General features: G+C 40.1%; 1 protein-coding gene across 2 annotated transcripts in view; it reads right to left on the reverse strand.

Moving 5' to 3' along the window:
- Positions 1-15,491, reverse strand: part of SYTL2 (synaptotagmin like 2) — an 82,716-nt gene that overhangs the window by 15,553 nt on the left and 51,672 nt on the right. Inside the window, exons 7-11 of one of the 2 annotated variants that reach the window (XM_084621516.1) lie at positions 13,331-14,215; positions 7,668-12,065; positions 5,485-5,586; positions 3,883-3,936; positions 541-588 (exon numbers count right to left, since the gene is read on the reverse strand). In XM_084621516.1, coding sequence (XP_084477642.1) covers positions 541-588; positions 3,883-3,936; positions 5,485-5,586; positions 7,668-12,065; positions 13,331-14,215 — 5,487 coding nt within the window. The remainder of the gene's footprint in view (positions 1-540; positions 589-3,882; positions 3,937-5,484; positions 5,587-7,667; positions 12,066-13,330; positions 14,216-15,491) is intronic. The other variant, XM_084621517.1, reaches the window with a different exon arrangement.

A 15,491-nucleotide genomic window follows, 5' to 3' on the forward strand; every position in this document is an offset into this window, starting at 1 on the left:
AGCATGGTCTTTTCCATCCCAGGAGTCCAGCCCCATTTAGGAATATGGGAAAGGTAAGGTGACACCCTCCCCCCTGACATCTGTTCAAAGCCTCCGGGTTGAGGACTTTGGCACTATACATGATGTTTGCAAAACTGCACTAACTGCTTTTGCTACAATGTCAAGCACTATCATTTCCCATGACAGACAAGGAGTACCAATTTGGCAGCATGCCAGATACAACCAAGGTTAAGTATGCGTGCAAATGTTGTAGTAACCATGTACAATTCCTCCCCAGATGTCACACACGTGCATCCCAAACAAACTTTGTACAAGACAAGGTGTCTCAGTCCAATTACCCCAAAACTGAAATTGTACCTCAAGGTTACACTGAAAATACACAAGGCATTGTTGGCACGCAGTTAGCTTTGTGAGCTGCAGCATTTAGTAACAAAAACAAAGTCCAGACTTATTAGTTAGTTGATATTAAATTAAAGGGATTTGAAACTAAATCAGTGGAGAGTTATATCCACTGGTTGATTGAAAGATCCTGTTACTCACTTCCTTGTACATTTTCATTTGTCTCTTGTTGCTGATCGGTTTTCTGATCTGCTCAGATGGGCAACATTGAGAACAATACATTGTCATTCAGTAGTAAAGATATCAGGTTTGTATAAACGAGGAGTCCTTCGGGGACCTTAGAGACTAACATTTATTTGGGCATAGCTTTTGTGAGCTAAACCCACTTCATCAGATGCATGGAGTGGAAAACACAGAGGTAGGTATAAATACACAGCATATGAAAAGATGGGAGTTGCCTTACAAAGTGGGGGGTCAGAACTAGCGAGCCAATTCAATTAAGGTGGAAGTGGACTATTCTCAACAGTTGACAAGAAGGGGTGAATACCAAGGGAGGAAAAAAATCACTTTTGTAGTGCTAATGAGGCCAATGTAATCAAGGTGGCCCAGCAGGGGGAAATTAGTTTTTGTAGTGACCCATCCACTCCTAATCTTTATTCAGGCCTAATTTGATGGTGTCCAGTTTGCAAATTAATTCCAGTTCTGCAGTTTCTCATTGGAGTCTGTTTTTGAAGTTTTTTTGTTGAAGAATTACCACTTTTAAATCTGTTATTGAGGGTCCAGGAAGACTGAAGTGTTCTCCTACTGGTTTTTGAATGTTATAATTCTTGACGTCTGATTTGTGTCCATTTATTCTTTTGCGTAGAGACTGTCCAATGTACATGGCAGAGGGGCATTGCTGGCACATGATGGCATATATCACATTGGTAGATGTGCAGGTGAACGAGCCCCTGATGGTGTGGCTGATGTGGTTACGTCCTATGATGGTGTCCCTTGACTAGATATGCGGACAAAGTTGGCAACGGGTTCTGTTGCAGGGACTGGTTCCTAGGTTACTGTTTTTGTTGTGTGGTGTGTAGTTGCTGGTGAATATTTCCTTCAGGTTGGGGGGCTGTCTGTAAGTGAGCACTGGCCTGTCTCCCAAGGTCTGAGAGAGTGAGGGATCGTCCTTCAGGATAGGTTGTAGATCCTTGATGATGCACTGGAGAAGTTTTAGTTGGGGGCTGTAGGTGACGGCTAGTGGTGTTCTGTTACTTTCTTTGTTGGGCCTGTCCTGTAGTAGGTGACTTCTGGGTACCCTTCTGGCTCTGTCAATCTGTTTCTTCACTTCCCCAGGTGAGTACTATAGTTTTAAGAACACTTGATAGAGATCCTGTAGGTGTTTGTCTCTGTCTGAGGGATCGGAGCAAATGCGGTTGTATCTTAGAGCTTGGCTGTAGACAATGGATTGTGTGATGTGGTCTGGATGAAAGCTGGAGGCATGTAGGTAAGTATAGCGGGCTGTAGGTTTCTGGTATAGGGTGGTGTTTATGTGACCATCGTTTATTTGCATCGTAGTGTCCAGGAAGTGGATCTCTTGTGTGGACTGGACCAGGCTGAGGTTGATGGTGGGATGGAAATTGTTGAAATCCTGATGAAATTCCTCAAGGGCCTCCTTCCCATGGGTCCAGATGATGATGATGATGTCATCAATGTAGCGGAAGTAGAATAGGGGCATTAGGGGACGAGAGCTGAGGAAGCGTTGTTCTAAGTTAGCCATAAAAATGTTGGCATACTGTGGGGCCATGCGGGTACCCATAGCAGTGCTGCTGATTTGAAGGTATAAATTGCACAAAATCAGACATCAAGAATTATAATATTCAGAAACCAGTAGAACACTTCAATCTCCCTGGACACTCAACAACAGACTTAAAAGTGGCAATTCTTCAACAAAAAAACTTCAAAAATAGACTCCAACGAGAAACTGCAGAACTGGAATAAATTTGCAAACTGGACACCATCAAATTAGGCCTGAATAAAGACTGGGAGTGGATGGGTCACTACAAAAACTAATTTCCCCCTGCTGGGTCACCTTGATTACACTTATGCCCAAATAAATGTGTTAGTCGCTAAGGTTCCACAAGGACTCCTCATTGTTTTTGGTGATACAGACTAATATGGCTACCACTCTGAAACCTGTCACCAGGTTTATATAGTGATTGTAGAACCAGACACTTTATACGTCAACCTGAAGATCGATCATCTTTCGTCCTCCTTCACAATCATTATTGGCCTGGATTTCCAAGACCCGTATCATCCCTCACTGTACATTTGGGGCATTTTCCTTTTTTGGACAATCTGGAGTGCAACCAATGCAACAGGACCTATCAGCAAGTGAAGTCCAAGCATTAAAGGCGAGACTTTCAAAATTGCTTCAGTACTGGCCTGAGGCTGCTCCCTCTGAAATCAACATTTGACCAAGTACTGAGCACTTTGGAAACTCCCACCCTAAATTTGCCAGGGTAGATATTTGTGTCAGTCTTTACCATGACTGACTCGAGCACAAAAATAATCTGGCTGCTTGAAAAGACAAAAAACCTACCCTTTCAGCTCAATTATACGTACACATTTCATATATATTTTCACTGAAATCCACAGCTATGTCCCTAGTTCAGGGAAATGCTTAAGTACATGCTTAAAGGCCCACTGATTACTCTCTGCACCATGCAATGGACAGCAGTATAGGGCCCAAGTGCACTATGATCAGACTACAGACTAACTACAAAACACAATGAAGCCTCTAAAAGAGTGTCAGTAATAAATACAACTAAACGTGACTAGTTTTAGAATTGTGGTGCCACTGGATAGCACTTAAAAGGAAGTAAAAATGTGTCCTATACCACCATATTCAGTGTCACTAGCTCAGTGTAACCTAGTAATTTTTGGTTTTGTTTTAAATTCAGGATCTTTTAGTTCGTGTTTACAAACACTCACTCAATGACACCTATGAGAGATTTGTGCACATATATGATGGAGAGTTTGGCCCATGCAATATACCAGATGAATTTATAAGTGTACTAGTCGATCATCAGTATCGAGAGTCGGCAAGCCAGTGGCTTATCCATTATCTCAGAGCAAGCAAATCCACTTGTGTCTTAAATCTTTGCTTTGGTGGATAGAACCATTTTACAGTGCAACAAATTAGCATGCTAATTTGATATTTTAGCAGCCCAATTCTTCATTAATCAATACCCAAAGCTCTCATTGACTTCAGTGGCCATGACACATGTGGAATGACTGAAGGATCAAGCCCAGATGAAACACTGTGACATAAACAAAGTTGTTTACAATAATAGTTGGATATCACAATACTAATATATTGTTTAGAAATAAAAGCAAAGGTGGAGAAATGCTACCCAAGTATTTAAACCATGCAGAAATTAACTAATTAAATTACCATACAGCAGTGATACAATTCTGAAATTCACCAACTCTTTGGCTGGTGAGTGGAGGAGAACGCTGAAAAAAATACTATGTTCATGCACACACAAATAAGATATTTACCATCTTCAGCACTAAGTACTAACTCTTCTTTTGGGATATCTACTTTTCCTTTATCTGTGCAGGAAAAAGTAACAGTTAGTAAAGTTTGCTGTTCAGGAAGGTAGTATGGATTATAGTGCCAGCCACAGAGTTTATAAGAAATAAGGTCAAAAATCAGCAGAGCCACAGCCCAGGTTAAATGCATAAACCACAAGGTTAAATGCTGTCCATAAAACACTTTCTACCTGGATTACAAAATTCAACTAGTTTACTCTAAAGGGAGCTCTCATGTCATTGTTTAATACAGTTTACATCAGTACAGTGCTGTACTGATGCCTGAGGTCCTACAGTCAGTTACAAATAAGCAACAGCACATTAAAAATAAAGAGAATGAAGAGTTCTTATGTCTGTATTTTAAACTAGTGTAAGATGCCTGAACTGGCCAGCTCCTTCCAAAACCCAAAGCTCTATTCATGAATATCTACATGCATGAAGTTTCACACATTTTCCCCATTATGCACAGCAATCAATAAGATATTGAAAAATACACAACAATGAACATAGGTGTAAGTGAAATTTTGAACACAAGCATATTTGATTGCATAATTTAAATAGGAACTCAGAGCCAAATTTACTGCTGGTGTAAGTAGGTGCAATTCTACTGAAGTCAATGCAGTTGTCTCACTTGCACCACTCATTAATTTGGTCCATATCCATTTGTAGGTGAAAGTTGATATTTGTATGTTGCTCCTTTGGGTGCTTGCACATCCCCTTATTGTATAACAAGCACAAAGCCCACTACTGAGCAAAGCCAGGCTGATTAAGATCAATTCAATGCATATTTCTCGGAAGACGTCTGCTGAGTGGATAAATTTACATGAACACTCCTGTGTAAACTCCATGCAAGTTATTTATAAATAGAGCTGGCCCACAAGAGAAAACTATAACCATGGAGAGCATTTCAGGAGACTCAAGGCCGATCTGGCTTTAAAAAAACCCAAAACAAAACAACAACAAAAACCCATGCAAATGGGAGGACAGGATTAAATGTTTTCTCAGTCACAACCCGGACATTTATAGATTTACAGCTAGTGGCAGAGAAGAGTTAAGCCCTCTTTAAACCTTTAAAACTTGCTAGTGGAATTAGGAATGGACATGGCAGTTGCATCCTTGCCAGCCTATTTCCTGCCACTGCAAGTATAAACATTGTTACGAAGATGGCTATCTGAATGGAATGTGAGAGGAGATGAAAGAAGGGGTTGAAAAAGCATGTCTTAATTAAGCGTGCAAAAAAGAAGCCTATTTTATATTCAGCTGTGACTGAGAATGAAATACAGGAGTAAGTGTTCAAAATGAGCATGCAGTATTGAAATCAAAACCTGGTCAAAAGCACCATTTAGACTAGAGCACTGCTCCTTACTTCTTATTCAGAAGTCAGATTATAAAGTATGGTGGTTATTTATTTACTTATTTTGGATGCTCATTCTGAGGACAGTTTTCCTGCCAAAACCCATGGTTGGAATATTAGAGAGCCAGTTGGTGAAGATGTGTGGAAGGATAGTATATAAGTATTTTTAAGCTTAGTTGGGGGCATGGAAGACAGCAGACAAGCTTTGTGCTCACTTGATGTGGCTGATGGAATGTCCTCTAGACTTTTGGAAGGCCTTTGCCTATCTGCACTCCTTTTCAGAGCCTTCAAAATAGGATCTAATTCTTCTTCTGAACCTGTCACGGGACAAAATACATGAACACTGGACAGACAGACAGACATGCCTTTTTAAATGAGAGCCACTTTAGAAATCAATGGCTATTTTTAACTAATGAAGAGATATTTTAACCCTTAGCAAAATATTAAAAATTCTAGTTTTCACAACTATGAAAGACCAAAGGAAAAATTAGGGAAAGGTGCAGATGTTTAGTCATGGATTTGGAGACATAATGGAATTCTAAATTACTAGGTAAAAATACGTGCACTACCAAAGACCAGCAGGATCAATAGTCACTGAATTCAATAGCTTAAATTACTTGGACACAGGCTTTCAGGAATACATATTTTAGAAGTGATTTAACTGTAAACTGCCATGGCAGCATTGTATTGACTTGGGGGAAAAAAAAGGAAATTTAACATTAATTTTAAGAGTTATGGAGCAAAAATTTACCCCTCCGGTGTGTTTGTATAGGTCTCCTACTGATCAACAGATGTGCCACATGGTCATTTGGCCTATTGTTTTGTCTACATACACACATACTAGAGGTAGGCAAACTAATTCAGACTCGTTGCTTGAGATGGACTCAGAGTGACTCAGCTGTATCTACAAATAAGCAGAAGTCTAGCTAGAAACCCAAACCCTGTTGTAGAACTGCTTCCTAATGGAGAATATGGGGGTTATTTTAATAATGGGGACGTGTTTCTATTTGAATTACAAAAAAAAACCAGAGGCAACAATTCATGTCATGTAGTTCAAACAGCAGCCATAGGAAAACTCAACTTCTACCACCTTGGGACAGATTCAGATCTTAGAAGTTAATGGTCTCATCTGTCCCAGTTGGCAGTCCCATGTGCCATCTCATCCCTTCAAAAATCCCTTTCTGCCGCCTTCCTCCACCCTCCCCATGAGCAAAAAAGTGACCCAAAATGCTTCACTTTAGCTATGGCGCAAAGCCTGAAGCCCTTGCTTAAGTTTTACTCATTCTTCACTTAGGCCAGAAGTCCCATTGGCTTCAACTGTGTTTTGCCCAAGTTAAGAGTGAGGAATTAAGGATAAGACCGCTGGCAGCCCCTGCAAATTTCACAGGTTTCTCAAAAAGAGAAGGAGTACTTGTGGCACCTTAGAGACTAACCGATTTATTTGAGCATAAGCTTTCGTGAGCTACAGCTCACTTCATCGGATGCATGAGCTGTAGCTCACGAAAGCTTATGCTCAAATAAGTTTGTTAGTCTTTAAGGTGCCACAAGTACTCCTGTTCTTTTTGTGAATACAGACTAACACGGCTGCTACTCTGAAACAGGTTTCTCAGCGTCTCTAGTTAAGGGGAACAATCCTGATTTCTCAGAACAAATATTAAATTAACCCCTCATCTGAAGCAACTCCAATAGTTTAATTGCATGGGCACTGCGTATCACCATCCTGTACAGGAGACCAGAGCCACTCCAGTGCTGCCATCTCTTATAGATGCACCTCTATTTGAATACTAACTTTTCGGTGGAAGATAACACTAAGTGAACATAGCCCCATGTTCTGATGCAACAGGCTGCAGCAATGAATTGATTAAGGCAGGGGTGGGCCTTCTCCTTTGCACATTGTGGTATAAGTACAGATGGGAAAGCAGAAGCAAATATCTGGTTTAGCCAGATGTCCCTTGCTAACAGGACCCCTTTCTTACATCAGCCTGTGAAACATTCTTAAAAAAAAAAAAAAAAAAAAGGCAGCTCTAAAGCCCAAAGTTTAAATAATAGAATTTACGGTTCCCACACTGAACAAAAACTGCCATAAGGGGAAGAAACAGATGTGGCAAGCCCGACTCTCTCTCTATAGGCATGCAATAGGGTTATTCCAGCCCAACTCCCTGGACTGCAAGCCACACTGCATGCATGTCTTTTCAAAACATCTGCTGACTAGGTATTAAAAAAGTTCATTAGAAAAGATGCCTGGATCGTTCAGTTAAGAAAATGAATGAGAATCTCAGTCAGGCTTTTGCTTCACCATTCTTAAGGTAGGTTATCAAAAAATTCTAGCCATATTTCTTAAAGAATAATAATAATAAATAATCCATAACCATTGATTTAAGAATTCAAAAATGCTCACAAGTTGAACCTGAAAGATCAGAGCCAAAACTTATGGTGTCATCTTGATCATCATAAGGAGATGCTAGGAGCAGCTCCACTTTACTTATTTTGGAGGAGCGATCATCATCTGTAAGTGGTGTGCTTGCTCTCCTGAATATAGATGGTACATCCACTTCAGATGTTGCCTCACTGTCATCTGCTAAGGAAACGCTTTTATCAACGTCCTTTCCTGCTGCTTCCTCTCTTTTATTTTCATTTTTTATCTCCATCTTATGTGTCTTGATAACAGCCGCACCGTTCTCTCTTTCCTTGGGAAGGGCTTCAGTTGATGCCAGGTTAGTCTGTATTGTTTTCTCAAATGCTACATTTCTTTCAGGGAGAGCAGAACCTCTCACTTCATTTACCACATGATCTTCCTTTACGGCTTTGTCATTTTGTTTCAAAGTCTCTCTCTTGATTGGTATCTTAAACTCTGTGCGATAGCCACTTGAAGCACTTGGACCAGAGAGTGGCATTTTAATGGCTAGACTTTCCTTTTCTGCTTGAGACACAGAGTCATTGGGTCTTTCCTGTTTTCCCATCTTCGTTGGCAGCTGAGATGAAATGTCAGATGCTTCTTTAAGAAGTTTTTTTAAGCAGATATTCAATTCACTGCATTCTGCTTTTGTTGGAGCAACAGTTTTTTCTACAGTTTCTTTTATTTCTTGAGCATGGTCCGTCTCTTGTTGGAAAGGGGAATACGCACTCAGATTAGGCTGTGTCCTACCCTGTATTACACTATCCAAGCTTTTCAGCTTAAGAGGTGGCATTTCAGATGCTTCCCTAAGCAGTTTCTGCAAACTAGCATTAAAGTCTCCAAGCTCAGATTTGGAAGGAGCAACAGATTTTGCTATGGTTTCATTTACTTCTTGAGGATGGTCAGTATCTTGCTGATAAGTTAAGTCTATGCTCTGATTAGGCTGTACCCCTATACTCTTCTGCATTGCATTCTCCATGCTTTTCAGTTTAGGAGTTTGCATTTCAGATACTTCCTTCAGCAGTTTCTCTAACCCAGAATAAAATTCACTGAGTTCTGATTTGGAAGGAGCAACGGCTTTTGCTATGGTTTCCTTTACTTCTTGAGGATGGTCAATATCTTGTTGGTAAGTGCAGTTCACACTCTGATTAGGCTGTATCCTAACGTGCATCTCATTGTCAAAGCTTTTCTGGTCAGAGGGTGGCATTTGAGAAGCTTCCTTGAGCAGTTTCTGCAAACTAGCATTAAATTCACGGAGTTCAGGTTTTGGCTGAACTGTTTTTACTAGTATTTCAGTCACTTCATGATGGTTACCAGGAGATACAGGATGATCTGTTTGATCCTCTGGCTGAGAGCTTACATTTTCTCCACTTTTTGCATGTAAAGGTAACAGCACTTTAGCTGCCTCTTCATCTGGTTTCTCCAAGCGTGTATTGATTGGGCTAACATTATCCTGATATGGAACTGTAGTTCTCTCTACAGTCCCAATTTCATCTGGAGTCCCAACCCTTTCTTGGGCAGTAACAGAAGTAGCCTGGTCAGTCTCTGTGACCTGCTTATAAAATCTTTGCCCATCTTCTTCAGGCACATTCTCAGGCGCTGCTTGTTTACTGTTATCTATATTGTATGATGAAAATGAGATTTTGGATGCTTCCTTAAGTAGTTTCTTTAAACCAGCATCCAGATCACAGAGTTCAGTTTTAGGTGGAACCGTGGTTTTTTCTACAGTCTCTGAGACTGCCTCTCCAGGAGGCTGTGCTTCATTCTGGGTCATGACATAAGCAGCTATGCCAGGATGCATTGCCTTTGGGGAAGAGCTTGGAATGGCTTCTGCATGAGAACTCTCTCTCTGGATACCCTCGTCCGCATCTGCTGCCTGATGTAATGGACAGAAAGCGTCAGATTCCTTAAGCAGCTTCCCTAGACCAATTTTTAGTTCATCAAGTTCATCTTTGGGTTGAATGATGGTTTTTTCCATAGTTTCTTTTACTTCTTGAGGAAGTGCTTCCTCTTTTTGATATCTAGGATAAGTGTTGTGACTCCGTTCCATCACCTTTTCAAAAAATGTTCTCTGCCCAGGCCAAGAAACTTTCTCTTCGGAAGTATTTTCTGTTACGTTCTGACTAGAAGAGGATGATATTTGGGAGGTTTCCTTTAGTAGTTTCTCTAGCCCAGCATTAAATGCATCGAGTTCAGCCTTTGATGGAGCAACAGTTTTGTCTACAGTCTCTGCAACCTCCTCTTTAGGAGATTCTGCTTTTTCCTTGGAGTCTGTGGGAGCAGCCTTGCTCTGCATTGTTTTTACAGAAACAATTAGCTGTTCATCAATTCCCAATTCTTTTCTTGGAGAACCTTGATCACCAGCTGGTTGGAATGATGGCAAGGGTGCCTCAGACATTTCTTTAAGCAGTTTCTGTAAGCCATTGTTAAATGTGCTGTGCTGTACTTTCGGTGGAACAATCCTTTTTTCTACATATTCTTTAACTTCTTGCTCTGGAAGATCCACCTTTTCTTCAGGTTTTGAGATCACTGACTTTCCTACATTTTTTCCCACTATTTGGACAGATTCTGCATTTTCTGTCCGTGTCAGATTCACTGACCAAGGAATGGGCTGCCCTTCCTGTCTAGATGACTCAGGTACTTTGAAGTTTATTTTCTTTGTTCTCTCTCTCAAGGGAAGTTGATTTTGCTGTTGAACCATCACCTCTTCTTCGCTCATCTCTGCTCTGCTTTCTTTAAGTTCCTTTGACTCTTTTTGGTAAGTTGCTGAACTAATATTACCTGGGGAAGTAGTTTCATTTTCCTCATGTGATTTAGCTCCAATATCCCAAAAACTTCTCAAACTCTGAAAATGCAATGGGTTGGAAATTTGATTCTTAGACTCCTCATCTATTTTTTCCTTCAAAGACAAAATCTTAAAGTTTGGCTTCTGTTGTGTAGAAGAGGGATTTCGGTCATTTTCTGGAGATACTTGTTTCCCATCTTCATACTTGTTTGATGAAGCAGGAGTAAAACCAATTCTTGGTTGCAAATTATTTGCTTTTGGCAATTTTGTAAATTCATTAACCTTACCATCAGATTGGAGTATTTTTCTGGACTTCTCAACATTATGGTTTGCTTTGGATTTCTCCATTATATCTGGCCCAGTCGTTGAAGACTTTAGAAATTTATCTTTAGATGCCTCGTCATCACTTAATTCAACTCTTCTGACAGTAACCAAACTATGCTTGTTTTGAACTTTTGATTCACTTGATAAGGATGCTGCAGAATCAGTGGGTTTTACTGTTCTACTTCCTTTATTGATGTATTGTGCTGTGCTACTAGCTGATGGGGTAGTACTTAAAATGCCTTCCTTATTTGTAAGTCTGGGTCCAGTTGTGTCCCTTTCCCAGAAAGCCCTAATATCCCTTACTCTTCTCTTTTGTTGTGTCTCCTCATCTGAGATTTGTACCTGCGATGGCTGTTTGGATTCATGCTGAGGCAAGACGGGTAGTTTTGTCCTAGAATGACTTGGATCTAGTTGAATACTTCCTTGATCAAGTAAACCAGGTTCTTTTCTCTCTATTCCTCTATCATCAAATCCAGTCTGTGACTGAACATGGTCTTCTTCCAAGAGAGATTTGATAGTGCATATTTTCTCTTCCTCTTTCTGAATTCCTGTTTGCACATTAGTTTTCAATAGTGAACCTTCATTTAGCTTTTCAGGAGAACTGAAACTCTTTGAACCTGGTTTGCCTTTTCCATCTTTAAGAAACGTTGGTTCTTTATATGCTGCACTTTCATCCTCTGGTTTGTATAACGTTTTGCCTTCTGCAGCCGATTTTTTAAGAATGTGTGTTTCATCTAATTTAGTAACTGGAAGATCAGTGACCTGTAAATGTATCTTCTCTCTACCACTTTTGCTCTTTCCAAGTACAATAGGTCCTTTGTTATGGTCTGTTCCTTGAATCTCTTGACTTTGATTTTCTTTTTTTCCTACTTTTAATATCTGTATGTCTTCTGCATCAACTGCTGCAGGTTTCAAAACATTGCTTGGTTTCCCATGGTTTCCAAATGACAAGTCAATCAGTGGTGTATTTTCATCTGTGCTTGGTCCACTATCTTTTGTAGTTATAACTCTTGCCCTGGATGATAAGTACAGTTCTTCTTTGGACTCTCTCCTTTGGGAAGTTACCGATGGAGTGTTCTCATCGCCAGTATTGGCGCTTCTTTTAAACCAATCTAATACTTTTGATATGGACTCATCAGCTGCCTTCATGAACTCAGCAGCATGTTTATCAGGCTTGGAAGTGGTTTTAGCACTTTGATTCTCAACAAGAACAGGCTTACCTTGTTGAAGGTCTGCAGTGCTGGCATTTGGAACCTGAGTAGATTTTGTCTTAGCAGAAAGTGGCTGCTGATCTGTAACATAAAATCACCTTTCAAGATAAGGAGTCAACAAACATGTGATTTTGCTGAAACACATTTTCCACCTTGATTAAAAGAAAAATCTAGTAGTGCTTATCATAGCTTGTTTCCCCTTCCCATTGCTGCTTGTTATTTTAAGAACAACTGTTTACGTGAAAACAGCAATCAAAAAGCCAAAATAAAGAGCGATATGATGGGGAGAAGGTGTGGCTCTTGGGAGCCTATCAAAGTTTACCACCAATTTGGAAGAAGAGTTGGAGTGGTCTTCCTGCCTTTGGCAGGGATGAGTTAACAGTATCCCCGATATGGGGCAAAATCCACAGGATTTCTTCTTGGGGTGCATAAAAATAGTTAGAGATACTTTTGGCTTTCAAAATGCATTATGCTGCAGGCAAGGTATTTATTAAAGAATAATTAGTGGATTAAGAGACTCCTCTAGACATCAATATGCTTGGATGCTTCATTTTCCACTGAGTCCCCACTACAAGTTATACAAGCTAAAACACAGATATATCCCATATGTTTGTTCTTTTAGCTTGAAAAAAATATTTCAAGGGAAGAATATTGATATACTGGCAGCACAGCAATGAAAATAGGCTTGTAGAACAGAACTGGAGCAATTTATGAACGAGTAAAGTCTAAGTCCAAATTACAACCTTACAAAAAGTTCACTGTGCAGAAACACTTATGTTTGCTTATAATTATGGCACTTTGATTCTTACTCAGAAGTGGATTTTTCATTATTTAACTGCCATGTTTTTTATTTAATCACACGTGTTAAAAAAAACCCCAAATCATAGTTCTATTATTACCAATAACAGACAATAGTGGACCAATTTCTTCAGTCCTTATGCGGGCAAAGCTACCATTAACTTCAAAAACAGGAGTTTTGCCTGAGCAAGGATATGTTTGGCCCACCAGTGTCTCTCTCTTGTTGCTCATAAATATGAGTATCCACACTTTAGCCTGGACATGTTATTAACCAGTTTCTGTTTAAAAAAAAAAACAATCAATGATTAGAGCATATTCCCAAAGACTGAATGGTCAGACAATCATTAGAATCTTAGAAAATACTTAAGTGGTTTAGTGTGTGAAACTGGTAAATTAGTATGCAAGCAGAAATATTCTGGATAATACAGAAAGCTCTCTCTCTCATGATTGGAATATTAATGGACAGCGGTTTTTATGCCTGTTTTCAAAATTATTATTTACTCTTCTCAGTATTAACCCATTTGACTTGTGTTGTGTTGTTCTCTTACCAATAGTGTGTTTGGATGACTCCAAGTCAGGATTCGGGGACCGTTTGGATATGTTTTGAGACAATGTTTCGTCAACAGTTTGCACTTCCTGGACATTTGGTGAGATATTACTGGAGGATTTTCTTGGAGTTACAGGTTCCATAGGAAGACTTGTCTTAAGATGTAAAGTTTCATTAACTGGTAGGCTTGACCTGTTAGCATCAGAAGAATATGATGCTGAAATGTCTTCTTGGGAGGCATCTCTGTCTGTTGCATTAACAGATGAAGCAGAGGATTGGGAGCGTGGAGGTTTTACAGGGAGGGTTTGTTCATTTTGAAGTGCATCTAACCTACTAGTGTCATTTTCTGCATTCTTAACATAGTCTGATTCCAGTAAGTCAAACTCTCCTATATCTTTGCCACATTGCAGCTGGGGGCTCTGAAGAGGTTGTTTTGTACCTGTCCTGGAAGAGAACCTCACCTGTTTTAGTCTTTCCAGTGAATTTTGAGAGGGGTCTTCTGCAGGAGGATTTGTCTCAGCTACTCTTTCAAGAACAGTTGAAGACGGCAAACCAGCCTTACTCTGATGGTCAAAGATCTGATTAACACGAAGAACTTCTGAATCAGTGGAACTTGAACTTGAACTGCGTTTCAGAATGCCCCTAGGTGGTGTACCAGCACCACTAACCCGATCAGTCCTTTTAGCAGGTTTGGGAAAAGAACCATCTTTCTCCAATATGGGATCTGTTATTCTGTAGATGACTTTTCTAGCTTTTGGTACAGGAGGCTGATCTGCAATTCTCTGTGATTCATCAGTTTGTTCTCCAGAAGCCTGCCTATGTTCCTCTGACCTATTGTTTAGTATGTTTCTCTTGGATTGGCTCTCCTTTGAAGGTGACAGTATGTCTGCAAGACAAGACATGCACACAAGGGAAAGGGTAAAAACATACTGCAATACAGATCTCAAGCTTAAGAACATGCATTTAGTCAAAACATCAAGTGTTCTGCACAGGAAAGAGAAGGTGAAGACATTCTTGCAGCTCTAGGGTGCAATGCAAAAAAAGACAAGATAACGTTAACAGTCAAAGCATTCAGCAGTATAAAAAGTACGCACTCTTGAAACAAGTATATTGGAAAACCGACAGATTATCCAACTTTATATTATATTTAACTTGTTTGTATTAGAGAGTGCTGACTGATAGAACATTCCTATGGCAAAGAAACATAATGAGTCAAAGTGAGAGCACAGTAAACCTTTAATCATCAGAATTCTTATACAGCTCAATTATATTATTGTGTCTTGTGTTTGTGCTTCTATCCATTTCTGTAAACTGTTTTCAGGGTCAGATGGAACTAAGTAAAAAACTTTTCCACTCTGGACTAGTATTTTAAAAAAAATGCAAGTAATATACACTTGTCCTTTCCCTGTCCGTCCCCCCCACCCCACCCCATTAGCATGCATCATGGTAGAAAGCAGATCAGTAATTTTCATGCCTGGGTTGGCAAACTCTCATTACAATTTTGCAAGACTGGATTAAGGTACATCATTTTCTAGCTCCTGTTTGGTTAGGAAGGATATTTTGGGGGAAAGGGAGGAATCTAAAAAACAGAACTAAAGAAACAAGATTGGCAAAGATCCTGGGGTTTTTTTGCCTTCCTCTGCAGCATGGGGCATGGGTCACTTGCAGGTTAAAATTAGTGTAAATGGTGGATTCTCTGTAACTTGAAGTCTTTAAATCATGATTTGAGGACTTCAGTAACTCAACCACAGATTAGCGGTCTGTTATAGAAGTGGCTGGGTGAGGTTCTGTGACCCGCAACGTGTAGGAGGTCAGACTAGATGATCATGATGGTCCTTTCTGACCTTAAAGTCTATGCGTTTTAGAAACAACAGGGGGACAAGATCAAATGTTGGGAGCCCAGCTCGATCCCTTGCTGCTGAGCCAATAGCAGCAATGATTGGGACTGCTGCAAAGGCAGAAAAGAGAATATCTTAAACTGTTTTTAACTGCTGAATCACCAAGAGGGCTGTAATATAGAAGCAGCCCTTCTCAACTGGATGGCTACTGGTATGTCTACACTGCAGACAGACACTTGCGGGTGGCCTGGGTCAGCTAACTTGGGCTAAGGGTCTACTTAATTGCAGTGTAGACATTCGGGCTTAAACATTAGGGTCCTACAG

Source organism: Lepidochelys olivacea, assembly GCF_965140295.1.
Source record: "Lepidochelys olivacea isolate rLepOli2 genome assembly, chromosome: 1".
In the NCBI taxonomy this organism is placed as follows: Eukaryota; Metazoa; Chordata; order Testudines; family Cheloniidae; genus Lepidochelys; species Lepidochelys olivacea.